This window comes from Lissotriton helveticus, chromosome 7 (genome assembly GCF_964261635.1).
Source record: "Lissotriton helveticus chromosome 7, aLisHel1.1, whole genome shotgun sequence".
Lineage (NCBI taxonomy): Eukaryota > Metazoa > Chordata > Amphibia > Caudata > Salamandridae > Lissotriton > Lissotriton helveticus.
In genome coordinates, this window is record NC_136068.1 from 2,844,331 (window position 1) to 2,864,841 (window position 20,511).

Genomic DNA, 20,511 nt, shown 5'->3' on the forward strand with positions numbered 1-20,511 from the left:
GAAGGATGGATGTCAATAGAAGGTTGGATGTCAATTAAAGGATGGATATCAATCGAAGGATGGATGTCAATCAAAGGATGGATGTCAATTGAAGGATGGATTTCAATAGAAGGATGGATGTCAATCGAAGGATGGATGTCAATCGAAAGATGGATGTCAATCGAAGGATGGATGTCAATTGAAGGATGGACATCAATCGAAGGATGGATATCAATCGAAGGATGGATGTCAATCGAAGGATGGACCTCAATAGAAGGATGGATGTCAATCGAAGGATGGACCTCAATAGAAGGATGGATGTCAATCGAAGGATGGATGTCAATAGAAGGTGGGATGTCAATTAAAGGATGGATGTCAATCGAAGGATGGATGTCAATCAAAGGATGGATGTCAATTGAAGGATGGATTTCAATAGAAGGATGGATGTCAATCGAAGGATGGATGTCAATCAAAAGATGGATGTCAATCGAAGGATGGATGTCAATTGAAGGATGGACGTCAATCAAAGGATGGATGTCAATCGAAAGATGGATATCAATCGAAGGATGGATGTCAATCGAAGGATGGACATCTATCGAAGGATGGATGTCAATCGAAGGATGGCTGTCAATAGAAGGATGGATGAATGCATCTATGGATTTAGAAAACCCACACCTTGCTACAAATGAACAGAGCACTGCACAGGATAATTCTTAGTGTTCGAGGTGGAGATGGAGAGGGTAGGCACTCGCAGAGGCCCACAGGGACACAAGCTGCTGGGGACGATGGAGGGAATCAGGGAAGGAATGTTTGGGTCACTTTGTGGGTGTATTGGTTGTTGAGGTATTTGAGTTGAGTTGGTTTGAGGTGCGAAGGAATATGGTTGTGAGGGTTTTTGGATTGCTGGACTTTTGGGATTTTGGAGGTGTTTGGGCTTGTTGCCTCATTGAGCTGCTTGTTTTTTTTTTATGTCTGGGAGTTGTTGAGATCTTTGGGTTCCTTTGATTGCTGAGATGTTTGAGTTGATTAGTAGTTAGTTTATAAGGTTTGGTTTCAATGACAGCTGGTTTGGGTTTGATGATGGATTTGGTGCACTAAATGTCTTGCCCAATAGATTGATTGAATTGATGAGGTGCTTGAGCTATTGAGAGTTATGTTTGTTGAGTATTTAGGGATTTGTGGTGTTTGAGTTTATGAGTTTACTGGGGTGGGAGAATTCAGTCTCAGGGGTTGTTAATATGTTTGGTTTCCGGTCATGTTTTTCCTGCAGCAGTGTTTGACTTCCTTGTTTGGTTGGGATATCAAGGTATTATGGGACATAATTACCTTGAAAATTGTGGAGCGTGCAGGGGCGGCCTTAGGCATGTGCAAGCTGTGCATCTGCACAGGGCCACCAAACCCCAGGGGCCTCCACGCCAATGTATATCCTTAATATAATAATCCTCTGAGGAAGGATGCATATTTGCGTGGCGGCCCCTGGCAGGAATTTGGCGGCCTCCGGCTCTGTTCCACTTCCAAACATCCTGACCCCTCCCTCTTCACTGGCCTCCGCGTTCCGCCCCGCCGGGACCTCCTCTTCCGGGGCCCCCTACCTACGCTCGCTGCCCAGGGCCACCATGAGCCTAGAGCCACCCCTGGAGCGTGGCATCAAATTCTTCAGCTTAACACCGCCCTCCGCCACTTCCAAAACGCAGGGCTGCACCATATTTACCACTATACTGTGCAGCACTGCGTTTCCCCTGCGCTGGGGCTAAATCTAACAGCCTAGCACCAACGAAGGTGCCGTAGCACCATAGTGCAAGGGTGCCTCTGTTGAGGGGAAGGTTGTTTATGTGCAGTAAAGTGACCCTTCCTGCACATAAACAATCTTTAAATGGCGTTGTATAACTTCTCTGTGTGCTGCTTAATGCAGCACACACAGAAGTTGCATAACGTCATTTGTTTATTGATTGTTTATGTGCAGGAAGGGTCACCTTCCTGCACATAAACAATCAATGGCTTTTTGCTGTTTCTATGTGAGCTGCACAACGCAGCGCGCATGGAAACAGCAAAAACGAGGTGAAATTAAACATTTTTCCTCGTTGCACCTGTTTAAGACCAGATCTTTCTAGGTTCTTGTAAAGTGGTGAATAATGGGCGATGTCAGAATCAATGGGTGTTGTGGTGCAGCGCCGACTGCGACACCCACTGCCCCCCCTTTCATGCTGAGTATAGCACGAAAGGGGCCTTACTTACAAGGCGGCGTTAGGCCACATTAGGTGAATGAACACGGCCTTGTAAATAAGGCGGATCCCTTATCGCCAACACAATGTCCTTGGGCAACAGAGGCTTGCAAACTTGCCGTTACATCTGCTGCTGAGATCTTTGAGTTGCGGGTGTTGCTCTACTGAGGGGTGACCCGATGCAGTGCGTGGGACGCTTGGTGTGCCGGGGCTGCTGGGTACCTCGGCCACCGGTGTGGTTCGGCAGCAGAAAGGGTTGAGGGGGGTTACCTGCTGAGCTGCTTGAGTTGCTGATGAGTTCTGTTTGTGAGGTTGCTGGGACTTCTGTTGAGTTTGATAAACTGGGGTTTGTTCTGCTGTGGATCTGTTGTATTTTGGCTGCTGACATGGATTGGCCTCTGGGAGTTTTGGGTGGGGGAGATTTTTTGGATGCTTGGGTCTGTTTTGAGTCTCTGCAGAGTATCCGCCTCTTCTTTTGGGGTGTGGGTGGATAAGCTGATGGCTGGCTCTTTGCCCTTAGGGGATCTGGAGCTCCAGACAGTCCCTTGTTTCGAGTGAGGTTCCTGGAAAGAAGCAGGGGTCTCCTCAGGGTTACACTTACCTGGGATCCCAGCTCCTTGTCACCCTGACCTGCCTACCTCCCCCTCACAAGCTCAGGTGTTCCAAGGGCAGCAAACACTGGACTCTGATAAAGAGACCTCTTTCGGCCGGTAATGAGGTGGGGGAGTGGTGTCTGTGTGAGTGCGGCAGGTGTTGCCTTCACTCAAAGCCATGGCCAGGAATCCCTGGTTAATCATAAACTTTCCCTCTGATTTTAAGGGTATAAACCTGTGGTCGTCCCCCAGCTCTGACCGGTGACCCTCCGACAGAGAGATGATGCTACTCCTGCTGTCAGTGCTTGTTGGAGCAGCAGGTAAGGGCAGCACTCATTGGTGGGTGGAAAGACTGGAGGGTGTCAAGAGAGGAGGGGCAGACACCCTGGGGCAGATTTACAAGAAACGAACGCAGCGCGGTGCCACAAGTCATTTTTTCTGTGCTGCGCGGCATTAGTTTTGAAGCACAGGGTTGCAACATATTTACAACAATATATGGGATCTCTGGGCCCGATTCACAGAACTAACTTAAGGCAAAATCCTAAACCTACTACTTTTGGTATTCACAGAAGTTAGGATTTTATGTTAAGTTTGTCTTAAGACAGACTTAAAACAGACTTAATTTAGGATTTTGTCTTAAGTCTGTCTTAAGACAAACTTAAGACAAAATACTAACTTCTGTGAATACCAAAAGTAGTAAGTTTAGGATTTTGTCTTAAGTTACTTCTGTGCTTCCCCCTACGCTGGCGCATAAACTGCGGCCACGCTCCGTTGCAGGCACCCTTGCACCAGGGTGCCATGCTGCCTCTGTCCTGGGTAGATGGTTTTTGTGCAGGAAGGGGCCCCATCCTGCACTAAAACAATCATTTGAGGTGATTTCCTCTTCCAGTGTGAGGGGAGCAGTCACAGGCGTCTCACGGAGGTTAGTGAGGGGGGCAGTCACAGGCGTCTCACGGAGGTTAGTGTGAGGGGAGCAGTCACAGGCGTCTCACGGAGGTTAGTGAGGGGGGCAGTCACAGGCGTCTCACGGAGGTTAGTGTGAGGGGAGCAGTCACAGGCGTCTCACAGAGGTTAGTGTGAGGGGAGCAGTCACAGGCGTCTCACGGAGGTTAGTGTGAGGGGAGCAGTCACAGGCGTCTCACAGAGGTTAGTGTGAGGGGAGCAGTCACAGGCGTCTCACGGAGGTTAGTGAGGGGGGCAGTCACAGGCGTCTCACGGAGGTTAGTGTGAGGGGAGCAGTCACAGGCGTCTCACGGAGGTTAGTGAGGGGGGCAGTCACAGGCGTCTCACGGAGGTTAGTGTGAGGGGAGCAGTCACAGGCGTCTCACAGAGGTTAGTGTGAGGGGAGCAGTCACAGGCGTCTCACAGAGGTTAGTGTGAGGGGAGCAGTCACAGGCGTCTCAGGGAGGTTAGTGTGAGGAGAGCGGTCACAGGCGTCTCATGGAGGTTAGTGTGAGGGGAGCAGTCACAGGCGTCTCACGGAGGTTAGTGTGAGGGGAGCAGTCACAGGCGTCTCACGGAGGTTAGTGTGAGGGGAGCAGTCACAGGCGTCTCACGGAGGTTAGTGTGAGGAGAGCAGTCACAGGCGTCTCACGGAGGTTAGTGTGAGGGGAGCAGTCACAGGCGTCTCACGGAGGTTAGTGTGAGGGGAGCAGTCACAGGCGTCTCACGGAGGTTAGTGTGAGGGGAGCAGTCACAGGCTTCTCACGGAGGTTAGTGTGGGGAGAGCAGTCACAGGCGTCTCACGGAGGTTAGTGTGAGGGGAGCAGTCACAGGCGTCTCATGGAGGTTAGTGTGAGGGGAGCAGTCACAGGCGTCTCATGGAGGTTAGTGTGAGGGGAGAGCAGTCACAGGCGTCTCACGGAGGTTAGTGTGAGGGGAGCAGTCACAGGCGTCTCACGGAGGTTAGTGTGAGGGGAGCAGTCACAGGCGTCTCACGGAGGTTAGTGTGAGGGGAGCAGTCACAGGCGTCTCACGGAGGTTAGTGTGAGGGGAGCAGTCACAGGCTTCTCACGGAGGTTAGTGTGGGGAGAGCAGTCACAGGCGTCTCACGGAGGTTAGTGTGAGGGGAGCAGTCACAGGCGTCTCATGGAGGTTAGTGTGAGGGGAGCAGTCACAGGCGTCTCATGGAGGTTAGTGTGAGGGGAGCAGTCACAGGCGTCTCAGGGAGGTTAGTGTGGGGAGAGCAGTCACAGGCGTCTCACGGAGGTTAGTGTGAGGGGAGCAGTCACAGGCGTCTCAGGGAGGTTAGTGTGAGGGGAGCAGTCACAGGCGTCTCATGGAGGTTAGTGTGAGGGGAGCAGTCACAGGCGTCTCACGGAGGTTAGTGTGAGGGGAGCAGTCACAGGCGTCTCATGGAGGTTAGTGTGAGGGGAGCAGTCACAGGCGTCTCATGGAGGTTAGTGTGAGGGGAGAGCAGTCACAGGCGTCTCACAGAGGTTAGTGTGAGGAGAGCAGTCACAGGCGTCTCAGGGAGGTTAGTGTGAGGAGAGCAGTCACAGGCGTCTCACGGAGGATAGTGTGAGGAGAGCAGTCACAGGCGTCTCACAGAGGTTAGTGTGAGGAGAGCAGTCACAGGCGTCTCACGGAGGTTAGTGTGAGGAGAGCAGTCACAGGCGTCTCACGGAGGTTAGTGTGAGGAGAGCAGTCACAGGCTTCTCACGGAGGTTAGTGTGAGGAGAGCAGTCACAGGCGTCTCAGGGAGGTTAGTGTGAGGAGAGCAGTCACAGGCTTCTCACGGAGGTTAGTGTGAGGGGAGCAGTCACAGGCGTCTCACGGAGGTTAGTGTGAGAGGAGCAGTCACAGGCGTCTCACGGAGGTTAGTGTGAGGGGAGCAGTCACAGGCGTCTCACGGAGGTTAGTGTGAGGGGAGCAGTCACAGGCGTCTCACGCAGGTTAGTGTGAGGGGAGCAGTCACAGGCGTCTCACAGAGGTTAGTGTGAGGGGAGCAGTCACAGGCTTCTCACGGAGGTTAGTGTGAGGGGAGCAGTCACAGGCGTCTCACGGAGGTTAGTGTGAGGAGAGCAGTCACAGGCGTCTCACGGAGGTTAGTGTGAGGGGAGCAGTCACAGGTGTCTCACGGAGGATAGTGTGAGGAGAGCAGTCACAGGCGTCTCATGGAGGTTAGTGTGGGGAGAGCAGTCACAGGCGTCTCAGGGAGGTTAGTGTGAGGAGAGCAGTCACAGGCGTCTCATGGAGGTTAGTGTGAGAGGAGAGCAGTCACAGGCGTCTCAGGGAGGTTAGTGTGAGGAGAGCAGTCACAGGCGTCTCATGGAGGTTAGTGTGAGAGGAGAGCAGTCACAGGCGTCTCAGGGAGGTTAGTGTGAGGAGAGCGGTCACAGGCGTCTCACGGAGGATAGTGTGAGGAGAGCAGTCACAGGCGTCTCACGGAGGTTAGTGTGAGGGGAGCAGTCACAGGCGTCTCACAGAGGTTAGTGTGAGGAGAGCAGTCACAGGCGTCTCACGGAGGTTAGTGTGAGGGGAGCAGTCACAGGCTTCTCACGGAGGTTAGTGTGGGGAGAGCAGTCACAGGCGTCTCACGGAGGTTAGTGTGAGGGGAGCAGTCACAGGCGTCTCATGGAGGTTAGTGTGAGAGGAGAGCAGTCACAGGCGTCTCAGGGAGGTTAGTGTGAGGAGAGCAGTCACAGGCGTCTCACAGAGGTTAGTGTGAGGGGAGCAGTCACAGGCGTTTCACGGAGGTTAGTGTGAGGGGAGCAGTCACAGGCGTCTCACAGAGGTTAGTGTGAGGGGAGCAGTCACAGGCGTCTCATGGAGGTTAGTGTGAGAGGAGAGCAGTCACAGGTGTCTCAGGGAGGTTAGTGAGAGGAGAGCAGTCACAGGCGTCTCAGGGAGGTTAGTGTGAGGAGAGCAGTCACAGGCGTCTCACGGAGGTTAGTGTGAGGGGAGCAGTCACAGGCTTCTCACGGAGGTTAGTGTGAGGGGAGCAGTCACAGGCGTCTCACAGAGGTTAGTGTGAGGAGAGCAGTCACAGGCGTCTCACAGAGGTTAGTGTGAGGAGAGCAGTCACAGGCGTCTCACGGAGGTTAGTGTGAGGAGAGCGGTCACAGGCGTCTCACAGAGGTTAGTGTGAGGAGAGCAGTCACAGGCTTCTCACGGAGGTTAGTGTGAGGGGAGCAGTCACAGGCTTCTCACGGAGGTTAGTGTGAGGGGAGCAGTCACAGGCGTCTCACAGAGGTTAGTGTGAGGGGAGCAGTCACAGGCGTCTCAGGGAGGTTAGTGTGAGGGGAGCAGTCACAGGCGTCTCACGGAGGTTAGTGTGAGGGGAGCAGTCACAGGCTTCTCACGGAGGTTAGTGTGAGGGGAGCAGTCACAGGCGTCTCACGGAGGTTAGTGTGAGGAGAGCAGTCACAGGCGTCTCACGGAGGTTAGTGTGAGGGGAGCAGTCACAGGTGTCTCACGGAGGTTAGTGTGAGGGGAGCAGTCACAGGCGTCTCACGGAGGTTAGTGTGAGGGGAGCAGTCACAGGTGTCTCACGGAGGTTAGTGTGAGGGGAGCAGTCACAGGCGTCTCACAGAGGTTAGTGTGAGGGGAGCAGTCACAGGCGTCTCACGGAGGTTAGTGTGAGGAGAGCAGTCACAGGCGTCTCACAGAGGTTAGTGTGAGGGGAGCAGTCACAGGCGTCTCAGGGAGGTTAGTGTGAGGAGAGCAGTCACAGGCGTCTCACGGAGGTTAGTGTGAGGAGAGCAGTCACAGGCGTCTCACGGAGGTTAGTGTGAGGGGAGCAGTCACAGGCGTCTCACGGAGGTTAGTGTGAGGGGAGCAGTCACAGGCGTCTCAGGGGGTTAGTGTGAGGGGAGCAGTCACAGGCGTCTCACGGAGGTTAGTGAGAGGAGAGCAGTCACAGGCGTCTCACGGAGGTTAGTGTGAGGAGAGCAGTCACAGGCGTCTCAGGGAGGTTAGTGTGAGGAGAGCAGTCACAGGCGTCTCACGGAGGATAGTGTGAGGAGAGCAGTCACAGGCGTCTCACAGAGGTTAGTGTGAGGAGAGCAGTCACAGGCGTCTCACAGAGGTTAGTGAGAGGAGAGCAGTCACAGGCGTCTCACGGAGGTTAGTGTGAGGAGAGCAGTCACAGGCTTCTCACAGAGGTTAGTGTGAGGGGAGCAGTCACAGGCGTCTCACGGAGGTTAGTGTGAGGAGAGCAGTCACAGGCTTCTCACGGAGGTTAGTGTGAGGAGAGCAGTCACAGGCGTCTCACGGAGGTTAGTGTGAGGAGAGCAGTCACAGGCGTCTCACAGAGGTTAGTGAGAGGAGAGCAGTCACAGGCGTCTCACGGAGGTTAGTGTGAGGAGAGCAGTCACAGGCGTCTCATGGAGGTTAGTGTGAGGAGAGCAGTCACAGGCGTCTCACAGAGGTTAGTGTGAGGAGAGCAGTCACAGGCTTCTCACGGAGGTTAGTGTGAGGAGAGCAGTCACAGGCGTCTCATGGAGGTTAGTGAGAGGAGAGCAGTCACAGGCTTCTCACGGAGGTTAGTGTGAGGAGAGCAGTCACAGGTGTCTCACGGAGGTTAGTGTGAGGGGAGCAGTCACAGGCGTCTCACGGAGGTTAGTGTGAGGAGAGCAGTCACAGGCGTCTCACGGAGGTTAGTGTGAGGGGAGCAGTCACAGGCGTCTCATGGAGGTTAGTGTGAGGAGAGCAGTCACAGGCGTCTCACGGAGGTTAGTGTGAGGGGAGCAGTCACAGGCGTCTCACGGAGGTTAGTGTGAGGAGAGCAGTCACAGGCGTCTCACGGAGGTTAGTGTGAGGGGAGCAGTCACAGGCGTCTCACGGAGGTTAGTGTGAGGGGAGCAGTCACAGGCGTCTCACGGAGGTTAGTGTGAGGAGAGCAGTCACAGGCGTCTCACGGAGGTTAGTGTGAGGGGAGCAGTCACAGGTGTCTCACGGAGGATAGTGTGAGGAGAGCAGTCACAGGCGTCTCATGGAGGTTAGTGTGGGGAGAGCAGTCACAGGCGTCTCAGGGAGGTTAGTGTGAGGGGAGCAGTCACAGGCGTCTCACAGAGGTTAGTGTGAGGAGAGCAGTCACAGGCGTCTCAGGGAGGTTAGTGTGAGGAGAGCAGTCACAGGCGTCTCACGGAGGTTAGTGTGAGGGGAGCAGTCACAGGCGTCTCACGGAGGTTAGTGTGAGGAGAGCAGTCACAGGCGTCTCACGGAGGTTAGTGTGAGGGGAGCAGTCACAGGCGTCTCACGGAGGTTAGTGTGAGGGGAGCAGTCACAGGCGTCTCACGGAGGTTAGTGTGAGGAGAGCAGTCACAGGCGTCTCACGGAGGTTAGTGTGAGGGGAGCAGTCACAGGCGTCTCACGGAGGTTAGTGTGAGGAGAGCAGTCACAGGCGTCTCACGGAGGTTAGTGTGAGGGGAGCAGTCACAGGCGTCTCAGGGAGGTTAGTGTGAGGAGAGCAGTCACAGGCGTCTCACGGAGGTTAGTGTGAGGAGAGCAGTCACAGGCGTCTCACGGAGGTTAGTGTGAGGAGAGCAGTCACAGGCGTCTCACAGAGGTTAGTGTGAGGAGAGCAGTCACAGGCTTCTCACGGAGGTTAGTGTGAGGAGAGCAGTCACAGGCGTCTCACGGAGGTTAGTGTGAGGGGAGCAGTCACAGGCGTCTCACAGAGGTTAGTGTGAGGAGAGCAGTCACAGGCGTCTCACGGAGGTTAGTGTGAGGGGAGCAGTCACAGGCGTCTCACGGAGGTTAGTGTGAGGAGAGCAGTCACAGGCGTCTCACAGAGGTTAGTGTGAGGAGAGCAGTCACAGGCGTCTCACGGAGGTTAGTGTGAGGAGAGCAGTCACAGGCGTCTCACAGAGGTTAGTGTGAGGAGAGCAGTCACAGGCGTCTCACAGAGGTTAGTGTGAGGAGAGCAGTCACAGGCGTCTCACGGAGGTTAGTGTGAGGAGAGCGGTCACAGGCGTCTCACAGAGGTTAGTGTGAGGGGAGCAGTCACAGGCGTCTCACGGAGGTTAGTGTGAGGAGAGCAGTCACAGGCGTCTCACAGAGGTTAGTGTGAGGAGAGCAGTCACAGGCGTCTCACGGAGGTTAGTGTGAGGGGAGCAGTCACAGGCGTCTCACGGAGGTTAGTGTGAGGAGAGCAGTCACAGGCGTCTCACGGAGGTTAGTGTGAGGGGAGCAGTCACAGGCGTCTCATGGAGGTTAGTGTGAGGAGAGCAGTCACAGGCTTCTCAGGGAGGTTAGTGTGAGGGGAGCAGTCACAGGCGTCTCACGGAGGATAGTGTGAGGGGAGCAGTCACAGGTGTCTCACGGAGGTTAGTGTGAGGGGAGCAGTCACAGGCGTCTCACAGAGGTTAGTGTGAGGAGAGCAGTCACAGGCGTCTCACGGAGGTTAGTGTGAGAGGAGAGCAGTCACAGGCGTCTCAGGGAGGTTAGTGTGAGGAGAGCAGTCACAGGCGTCTCACAGAGGTTAGTGTGAGGAGAGCAGTCACAGGCGTCTCATGGAGGTTAGTGTGAGGGGAGCAGTCACAGGCGTCTCACGGAGGTTAGTGTGAGGAGAGCAGTCACAGGCGTCTCACGGAGGTTAGTGTGAGGAGAGCAGTCACAGGTGTCTCAGGGAGGTTAGTGTGAGGAGAGCAGTCACAGGCTTCTCACGGAGGTTAGTGTGAGGGGAGCAGTCACAGGCGTCTCACGGAGGTTAGTGTGAGGAGAGCAGTCACAGGCGTCTCAGGGAGGTTAGTGTGAGGAGAGCGGTCACAGGCGTCTCACGGAGGATAGTGTGAGGGGAGCAGTCACAGGCGTCTCACGGAGGATAGTGTGAGGGGAGCAGTCACAGGCGTCTCACGGAGGTTAGTGTGAGGGGAGCAGTCACAGGCGTCTCACGGAGGATAGTGTGAGTGGAGCAGTCACAGGCGTCTCACAGAGGTTAGTGTGAGGAGAGCAGTCACAGGCGTCTCACGGAGGATAGTGTGAGGAGAGCAGTCACAGGCGTCTCACGGAGGTTAGTGTGAGGGGAGCAGTCACAGGCGTCTCACAGAGGTTAGTGTGAGGAGAGCAGTCACAGGCGTCTCACGGAGGTTAGTGTGAGGAGAGCAGTCACAGGCTTCTCAGGGAGGTTAGTGTGAGGAGAGCAGTCACAGGCTTCTCAGGGAGGTTAGTGTGAGGGGAGCAGTCACAGGCTTCTCACGGAGGTTAGTGTGAGGAGAGCAGTCACAGGCGTCTCACGGAGGTTAGTGTGAGGAGAGCAGTCACAGGCGTCTCAGGGAGGTTAGTGTGAGGAGAGCAGTCACAGGCTTCTCACGGAGGTTAGTGTGAGGAGAGCAGTCACAGGCGTCTCAGGGAGGTTAGTGTGAGGGGAGCAGTCACAGGCGTCTCACGGAGGATAGTGTGAGGAGAGCAGTCACAGGCGTCTCAGGGAGGTTAGTGTGAGGAGAGCAGTCACAGGCGTCTCACGGAGGTTAGTGTGAGGAGAGCAGTCACAGGCGTCTCACGGAGGTTAGTGTGAGGAGAGCAGTCACAGGCGTCTCACGGAGGTTAGTGTGAGGAGAGCAGTCACAGGCTTCTCAGGGAGGTTAGTGTGAGGAGAGCAGTCACAGGCGTCTCAGGGAGGTTAGTGTGAGGAGAGCAGTCACAGGCGTCTCAGGGAGGTTAGTGTGAGGAGAGCAGTCACAGGCGTCTCATGGAGGTTAGTGTGAGGAGAGCAGTCACAGGCGTCTCACAGAGGTTAGTGTGAGGAGAGCAGTCACAGGCGTCTCACGGAGGTTAGTGTGAGGAGAGCGGTCACAGGCTTCTCACGGAGGTTAGTGTGAGGGGAGCAGTCACAGGCGTCTCACGGAGGTTAGTGTGAGGGGAGCAGTCACAGGCGTCTCACAGAGGTTAGTGTGAGGGGAGCAGTCACAGGCGTCTCACGGAGGTTAGTGTGAGGAGAGCAGTCACAGGCGTCTCACAGAGGTTAGTGTGAGGAGAGCAGTCACAGGCGTCTCATGGAGGTTAGTGTGAGGGGAGCAGTCACAGGCGTCTCACGGAGGTTAGTGTGAGGAGAGCAGTCACAGGCGTCTCATGGAGGTTAGTGTGAGGGGAGCAGTCACAGGCGTCTCACGGAGGTTAGTGTGAGGAGAGCAGTCACAGGCTTCTCACGGAGGTTAGTGTGAGGGGAGCAGTCACAGGCGTCTCACGGAGGTTAGTGTGAGGGGAGCAGTCACAGGCGTCTCACGGAGGTTAGTGTGAGGAGAGCAGTCACAGGCTTCTCAGGGAGGTTAGTGTGAGGAGAGCAGTCACAGGCGTCTCACGGAGGTTAGTGTGAGGAGAGCAGTCACAGGCTTCTCACGGAGGTTAGTGTGAGGGGAGCAGTCACAGGCGTCTCACGGAGGTTAGTGTGAGGGGAGCAGTCACAGGCGTCTCACGGAGGTTAGTGTGAGGGGAGCAGTCACAGGCGTCTCAGGGAGGTTAGTGTGAGGAGAGCAGTCACAGGCGTCTCACGGAGGTTAGTGTGAGGGGAGCAGTCACAGGCGTCTCACGGAGGTTAGTGTGAGGGGAGCAGTCACAGGCGTCTCACGGAGGTTAGTGTGAGGGGAGCAGTCACAGGCGTCTCACGGAGGTTAGTGTGAGGAGAGCAGTCACAGGCGTCTCAGGGAGGTTAGTGTGAGGGGAGCAGTCACAGGCGTCTCACAGAGGTTAGTGTGAGGGGAGCAGTCACAGGCGTCTCACGGAGGTTAGTGTGAGGGGAGCAGTCACAGGCGTCTCACGGAGGTTAGTGTGAGGGGAGCAGTCACAGGCGTCTCACGGAGGTTAGTGTGAGGGGAGCAGTCACAGGCTTCTCACGGAGGTTAGTGTGAGGGGAGCAGTCACAGGCGTCTCACGGAGGTTAGTGTGAGGGGAGCAGTCACAGGCGTCTCAGGGAGGTTAGTGTGAGGGGAGCAGTCACAGGCGTCTCACAGAGGTTAGTGTGAGGGGAGCAGTCACAGGCGTCTCACGGAGGTTAGTGTGAGGGGAGCAGTCACAGGCGTCTCACGGAGGTTAGTGTGAGGGGAGCAGTCACAGGCGTCTCACGGAGGTTAGTGTGAGGGGAGCAGTCACAGGCGTCTCACGGAGGTTAGTGTGAGGGGAGCAGTCACAGGCGTCTCACGGAGGTTAGTGTGAGGGGAGCACTCACAGGCGTCTCACGGAGGTTAGTGTGAGGGGAGCAGTCACAGGCGTCTCACGGAGGTTAGTGTGAGGGGAGCAGTCACAGGCGTCTCAGGGAGGTTAGTGTGAGAGGAGAGCAGTCACAGGCGTCTCACGGAGGTTAGTGTGAGGGGAGCAGTCACAGGCGTCTCATGGAGGTTAGTGTGAGGGGAGCAGTCACAGGCGTCTCATGGAGGTTAGTGTGAGGGGAGCAGTCACAGGCGTCTCACAGAGGCCAGTGTGAGGAGAGCAGTCACAGGCGTCTCACAGAGGCCAGTGTGAGGAGAATAGTCACAGGCGTCTCACGGAGGTTAGTGTGAGGAGAGCAGTCACAGGCGTCTCAGGGAGGTTAGTGTGAGGGGAGCAGTCACAGGCGTCTCACGGAGGTTAGTGTGAGGAGAGCAGTCACAGGCGTCTCACGGAGGTTAGTGTGAGGGGAGCAGTCACAGGCGTCTCAGGGAGGTTAGTGTGAGGAGAGCAGTCACAGGTGTCTCACGGAGGTTAGTGTGAGGAGAGCAGTCACAGGCGTCTCAGGGAGGTTAGTGTGAGGAGAGCAGTCACAGGCGTCTCACGGAGGTTAGTGTGAGGGGAGCAGTCACAGGCTTCTCACGGAGGTTAGTGTGAGGAGAGCAGTCACAGGCGTCTCACAGAGGTTAGTGTGAGGGGAGCAGTCACAGGCGTCTCACGGAGGTTAGTGTGAGGAGAGCAGTCACAGGCGTCTCAGGGAGGTTAGTGTGGGGAGAGCAGTCACAGGCGTCTCACGGAGGTTAGTGTGAGGAGAGCAGTCACAGGCTTCTCACGGAGGTTAGTGTGAGGAGAGCAGTCACAGGCGTCTCACGGAGGTTAGTGTGAGGAGAGCAGTCACAGGCTTCTCACGGAGGTTAGTGTGAGGAGAGCAGTCACAGGCGTCTCAGGGAGGTTAGTGTGAGGAGAGCAGTCACAGGCTTCTCACGGAGGTTAGTGTGAGGGGAGCAGTCACAGGCGTCTCACGGAGGTTAGTGTGAGGGGAGCAGTCACAGGCGTCTCACGGAGGTTAGTGTGAGGAGAGCAGTCACAGGCTTCTCACGGAGGTTAGTGTGAGGGGAGCAGTCACAGGCGTCTCACGGAGGTTAGTGTGAGGAGAGCAGTCACAGGCGTCTCAGGGAGGTTAGTGTGAGGAGAGCAGTCACAGGCGTCTCAGGGAGGTTAGTGTGAGGAGAGCAGTCACAGGCGTCTCAGGGAGGTTAGTGTGGAGAGAGCAGTCACAGGCGTCTCACGGAGGTTAGTGTGAGGAGAGCAGTCACAGGCGTCTCAGGGAGGTTAGTGTGGAGAGAGCAGTCACAGGCGTCTCACGGAGGTTAGTGTGAGGGGAGCAGTCACAGGCGTCTCACGGAGGTTAGTGTGAGGAGAGCAGTCACAGGCGTCTCACGGAGGTTAGTGTGAGGGGAGCAGTCACAGGCGTCTCATGGAGGTTAGTGTGAGGAGAGCAGTCACAGGCGTCTCACGGAGGTTAGTGTGAGGGGAGCAGTCACAGGCGTCTCACGGAGGTTAGTGTGAGGAGAGCAGTCACAGGCGTCTCACGGAGGTTAGTGTGAGGGGAGCAGTCACAGGCGTCTCACGGAGGTTAGTGTGAGGGGAGCAGTCACAGGCGTCTCACGGAGGTTAGTGTGAGGAGAGCAGTCACAGGCGTCTCACGGAGGTTAGTGTGAGGGGAGCAGTCACAGGTGTCTCACGGAGGATAGTGTGAGGAGAGCAGTCACAGGCGTCTCATGGAGGTTAGTGTGAGGAGAGCAGTCACAGGCATCTCACGGAGGTTAGTGTGAGGGGAGCAGTCACAGGCGTCTCACGGAGGTTAGTGTGAGGAGAGCAGTCACAGGCGTCTCACGGAGGTTAGTGTGAGGGGAGCAGTCACAGGCGTCTCATGGAGGTTAGTGTGAGGGGAGCAGTCACAGGCGTCTCACGGAGGTTAGTGTGAGGAGAGCAGTCACAGGCGTCTCACGGAGGTTAGTGTGAGGGGAGCAGTCACAGGCGTCTCACGGAGGTTAGTGTGAGGAGAGCAGTCACAGGCGTCTCACGGAGGTTAGTGTGAGGGGAGCAGTCACAGGCGTCTCAGGGAGGTTAGTGTGAGGAGAGCAGTCACAGGCGTCTCACGGAGGTTAGTGTGAGGAGAGCAGTCACAGGCGTCTCACGGAGGTTAGTGTGAGGAGAGCAGTCACAGGCGTCTCACAGAGGTTAGTGTGAGGAGAGCAGTCACAGGCTTCTCACGGAGGTTAGTGTGAGGAGAGCAGTCACAGGCGTCTCACGGAGGTTAGTGTGAGGGGAGCAGTCACAGGCGTCTCACAGAGGTTAGTGTGAGGAGAGCAGTCACAGGCGTCTCACGGAGGTTAGTGTGAGGGGAGCAGTCACAGGCGTCTCACGGAGGTTAGTGTGAGGAGAGCAGTCACAGGCGTCTCACAGAGGTTAGTGTGAGGAGAGCAGTCACAGGCGTCTCACGGAGGTTAGTGTGAGGAGAGCAGTCACAGGCGTCTCACAGAGGTTAGTGTGAGGAGAGCAGTCACAGGCGTCTCACAGAGGTTAGTGTGAGGAGAGCAGTCACAGGCGTCTCACGGAGGTTAGTGTGAGGAGAGCGGTCACAGGCGTCTCACAGAGGTTAGTGTGAGGGGAGCAGTCACAGGCGTCTCACGGAGGTTAGTGTGAGGAGAGCAGTCACAGGCGTCTCACAGAGGTTAGTGTGAGGAGAGCAGTCACAGGCGTCTCACGGAGGTTAGTGTGAGGGGAGCAGTCACAGGCGTCTCACGGAGGTTAGTGTGAGGAGAGCAGTCACAGGCGTCTCACGGAGGTTAGTGTGAGGGGAGCAGTCACAGGCGTCTCATGGAGGTTAGTGTGAGGAGAGCAGTCACAGGCTTCTCAGGGAGGTTAGTGTGAGGGGAGCAGTCACAGGCGTCTCACGGAGGATAGTGTGAGGGGAGCAGTCACAGGTGTCTCACGGAGGTTAGTGTGAGGGGAGCAGTCACAGGCGTCTCACAGAGGTTAGTGTGAGGAGAGCAGTCACAGGCGTCTCACGGAGGTTAGTGTGAGAGGAGAGCAGTCACAGGCGTCTCAGGGAGGTTAGTGTGAGGAGAGCAGTCACAGGCGTCTCACAGAGGTTAGTGTGAGGAGAGCAGTCACAGGCGTCTCATGGAGGTTAGTGTGAGGGGAGCAGTCACAGGCTTCTCACGGAGGTTAGTGTGAGGAGAGCAGTCACAGGCGTCTCACGGAGGTTAGTGTGAGGAGAGCAGTCACAGGTGTCTCAGGGAGGTTAGTGTGAGGAGAGCAGTCACAGGCTTCTCACGGAGGTTAGTGTGAGGGGAGCAGTCACAGGCGTCTCACGGAGGTTAGTGTGAGGAGAGCAGTCACAGGCGTCTCAGGGAGGTTAGTGTGAGGAGAGCGGTCACAGGCGTCTCACGGAGGATAGTGTGAGGGGAGCAGTCACAGGCGTCTCACGGAGGATAGTGTGAGGGGAGCAGTCACAGGCGTCTCACGGAGGTTAGTGTGAGGGGAGCAGTCACAGGCGTCTCACGGAGGATAGTGTGAGGGGAGCAGTCACAGGCGTCTCACAGAGGTTAGTGTGAGGAGAGCAGTCACAGGCGTCTCACGGAGGATAGTGTGAGGAGAGCAGTCACAGGCGTCTCACGGAGGTTAGTGTGAGGGGAGCAGTCACAGGCGTCTCACGGAGGTTAGTGTGAGGAGAGCAGTCACAGGCTTCTCAGGGAGGTTAGTGTGAGGAGAGCAGTCACAGGCGTCTCACGGAGGTTAGTGTGAGGAGAGCAGTCACAGGCTTCTCAGGGAGGTTAGTGTGAGGAGAGCAGTCACAGGCTTCTCAGGGAGGTTAGTGTGAGGGGAGCAGTCACAGGCTTCTCACGGAGGTTAGTGTGAGGAGAGCAGTCACAGGCGTCTCACGGAGGTTAGTGTGAGGAGAGCAGTCACAGGCGTCTCAGGGAGGTTAGTGTGAGGAGAGCAGTCACAGGCTTCTCACGGAGGTTAGTGTGAGGAGAGCAGTCACAGGCGTCTCAGGGAGGTTAGTGTGAGGGGAGCAGTCACAGGCGTCTCACGGAGGATAGTGTGAGGAGAGCAGTCACAGGCGTCTCAGGGAGGTTAGTGTGAGGAGAGCAGTCACAGGCGTCTCACGGAGGTTAGTGTGAGGAGAGCAGTCACAGGCGTCTCACGGAGGTTAGTGTGAGGAGAGCAGTCACAGGCGTCTCACGGAGGTTAGTGTGAGGAGAGCAGTCACAGGCTTCTCAGGGAGGTTAGTGTGAGGAGAGCAGTCACAGGCGTCTCAGGGAGGTTAGTGTGAGGAGAGCAGTCACAGGCGTCTCAGGGAGGTTAGTGTGAGGAGAGCAGTCACAGGCGTCTCATGGAGGTTAGTGTGAGGAGAGCAGTCACAGGCGTCTCACAGAGGTTAGTGTGAGGAGAGCAGTCACAGGCGTCTCACGGAGGTTAGTGTGAGGAGAGCGGTCACAGGCTTCTCACGGAGGTTAGTGTGAGGGGAGCAGTCACAGGCGTTTCACGGAGGTTAGTGTGAGGGGAGCAGTCACAGGCGTCTCACAGAGGTTAGTGTGAGGGGAGCAGTCACAGGCGTCTCACGGAGGTTAGTGTGAGGAGAGCAGTCACAGGCGTCTCACAGAGGTTAGTGTGAGGAGAGCAGTCACAGGCGTCTCATGGAGGTTAGTGTGAGGGGAGCAGTCACAGGCGTCTCACGGAGGTTAGTGTGAGGAGAGCAGTCACAGGCGTCTCACGGAGGTTAGTGTGAGGAGAGCAGTCACAGGCTTCTCACGGAGGTTAGTGTGAGGGGAGCAGTCACAGGCGTCTCACGGAGGTTAGTGTGAGGGGAGCAGTCACAGGCGTCTCACGGAGGTTAGTGTGAGGAGAGCAGTCACAGGCTTCTCAGGGAGGTTAGTGTGAGGAGAGCAGTCACAGGCGTCTCACGGAGGTTAGTGTGAGGAGAGCAGTCACAGGCTTCTCACGGAGGTTAGTGTGAGGGGAGCAGTCACAGGCGTCTCACGGAGGTTAGTGTGAGGGGAGCAGTCACAGGCGTCTCACGGAGGTTAGTGTGAGGGGAGCAGTCACAGGCGTCTCAGGGAGGTTAGTGTGAGGAGAGCAGTCACAGGCGTCTCACGGAGGTTAGTGTGAGGGGAGCAGTCACAGGCGTCTCACGGAGGTTAGTGTGAGGGGAGCAGTCACAGGCGTCTCACGGAGGTTAGTGTGAGGGGAGCAGTCACAGGCGTCTCACGGAGGTTAGTGTGAGGAGAGCAGTCACAGGCGTCTCAGGGAGGTTAGTGTGAGGGGAGCAGTCACAGGCGTCTCACAGAGGTTAGTGTGAGGGGAGCAGTCACAGGCGTCTCACGGAGGTTAGTGTGAGGGGAGCAGTCACAGGCGTCTCACGGAGGTTAGTGTGAGGGGAGCAGTCACAGGCGTCTCACGGAGGTTAGTGTGAGGGGAGCAGTCACAGGCTTCTCACGGAGGTTAGTGTGAGGGGAGCAGTCACAGGCGTCTCACGGAGGTTAGTGTGAGGGGAGCAGTCACAGGCGTCTCAGGGAGGTTAGTGTGAGGGGAGCAGTCACAGGCGTCTCACAGAGGTTAGTGTGAGGGGAGCAGTCACAGGCGTCTCACGGAGGTTAGTGTGAGGGGAGCAGTCACAGGCGTCTCACGGAGGTTAGTGTGAGGGGAGCAGTCACAGGCGTCTCACGGAGGTTAGTGTGAGGGGAGCAGTCACAGGCGTCTCACGGAGGTTAGTGTGAGGGGAGCAGTCACAGGCGTCTCACGGAGGTTAGTGTGAGGGGAGCACTCACAGGCGTCTCACGGAGGTTAGTGTGAGGGGAGCAGTCACAGGCGTCTCACGGAGGTTAGTGTGAGGGGAGCAGTCACAGGCGTCTCAGGGAGGTTAGTGTGAGAGGAGAGCAGTCACAGGCGTCTCACGGAGGTTAGTGTGAGGGGAGCAGTCACAGGCGTCTCATGGAGGTTAGTGTGAGGGGAGCAGTCACAGGCGTCTCATGGAGGTTAGTGTGAGGGGAGCAGTCACAGGCGTCTCACAGAGGCCAGTGTGAGGAGAGCAGTCACAGGCGTCTCACAGAGGCCAGTGTGAGGAGAATAGTCACAGGCGTCTCACGGAGGTTAGTGTGAGGAGAGCAGTCACAGGCGTCTCAGGGAGGTTAGTGTGAGGGGAGCAGTCACAGGCGTCTCACGGAGGTTAGTGTGAGGAGAGCAGTCACAGGCGTCTCACGGAGGTTAGTGTGAGGGGAGCAGTCACAGGCGTCTCAGGGAGGTTAGTGTGAGGAGAGCAGTCACAGGTGTCTCACGGAGGTTAGTGTGAGGAGAGCAGTCACAGGCGTCTCAGGGAGGTTAGTGTGAGGAGAGCAGTCACAGGCGTCTCACGGAGGTTAGTGTGAGGGGAGCAGTCACAGGCTTCTCACGGAGGTTAGTGTGAGGAGAGCAGTCACAGGCGTCTCACAGAGGTTAGTGTGAGGGGAGCAGTCACAGGCGTCTCACGGAGGTTAGTGTGAGGAGAGCAGTCACAGGCGTCTCAGGGAGGTTAGTGTGGGGAGAGCAGTCACAGGCGTCTCACGGAGGTTAGTGTGAGGAGAGCAGTCACAGGCTTCTCACGGAGGTTAGTGTGAGGAGAGCAGTCACAGGCGTCTCACGGAGGTTAGTGTGAGGAGAGCAGTCACAGGCTTCTCACGGAGGTTAGTGTGAGGAGAGCAGTCACAGGCGTCTCAGGGAGGTTAGTGTGAGGAGAGCAGTCACAGGCTTCTCACGGAGGTTAGTGTGAGGGGAGCAGTCACAGGCGTCTCACGGAGGTTAGTGTGAGGGGAGCAGTCACAGGCGTCTCACGGAGGTTAGTGTGAGGAGAGCAGTCACAGGCTTCTCACGGAGGTTAGTGTGAGGGGAGCAGTCACAGGCGTCTCACGGAGGTTAGTGTGAGGAGAGCAGTCACAGGCGTCTCAGGGAGGTTAGTGTGAGGAGAGCAGTCACAGGCGTCTCAGGGAGGTTAGTGTGAGGAGAGCAGTCACAGGCGTCTCAGGGAGGTTAGTGTGGAGAGAGCAGTCACAGGCGTCTCACGGAGGTTAGTGTGAGGAGAGCAGTCACAGGCGTCTCAGGGAGGTTAGTGTGAGGAGAGCAGTCACAGGCTTCTCACGGAGGTTAGTGTGGGGAGAGCAGTCACAGGCGTCTCAGGGAGGTTAATGTGAGGGGAGCAGTCACAGGCGTCTCACGGAGGTTAGTGAGAGGAGAGCAGTCACAGGCGTCTCACGGAGGTTAGTGTGAGGGGAGCAGTCACAGGTGTCTCACGGAGGTTAGTGTGAGGGGAGCAGTCACAGGCGTCTCACGGAGGTTAGTGTGAGGGGAGCAGTCACAGGCGTCTCACAGAGGTTAGTGTGAGGAGAGCAGTCACAGGCGTCTCAGGGAGGTTAGTGTGAGGGGAGCAGTCACAGGCGTCTCACGGAGGTTAGTGTGAGGAGAGCAGTCACAGGCTTCTCACGGAGGATAGTGTGAGGAGAGCAGTCACAGGCTTCTCACGGAGGTTAGTGTGAGGGGAGCAGTCACAGGCGTCTCACGGAGGTTAGTGTGAGGAGAGCAGTCACAGG

At 56.4% G+C, this 20,511-nt stretch overlaps 1 protein-coding gene across 1 annotated transcript in view; it reads left to right on the plus strand.

Moving 5' to 3' along the window:
• The first annotated feature begins 2,986 nt into the window (after window positions 1–2,986).
• The window catches only part of LOC144767923 (serine protease 1-like), a 74,242-nt gene continuing 56,717 nt past the window's right edge, over window positions 2,987–20,511 (plus strand). Inside the window, exon 1 of the mRNA XM_078651262.1 lies at window positions 2,987–3,114. Within this exon, the coding sequence (XP_078507388.1) occupies window positions 3,075–3,114 (40 nt within the window). The 5' untranslated portion in view covers window positions 2,987–3,074. The remainder of the gene's footprint in view (window positions 3,115–20,511) is intronic.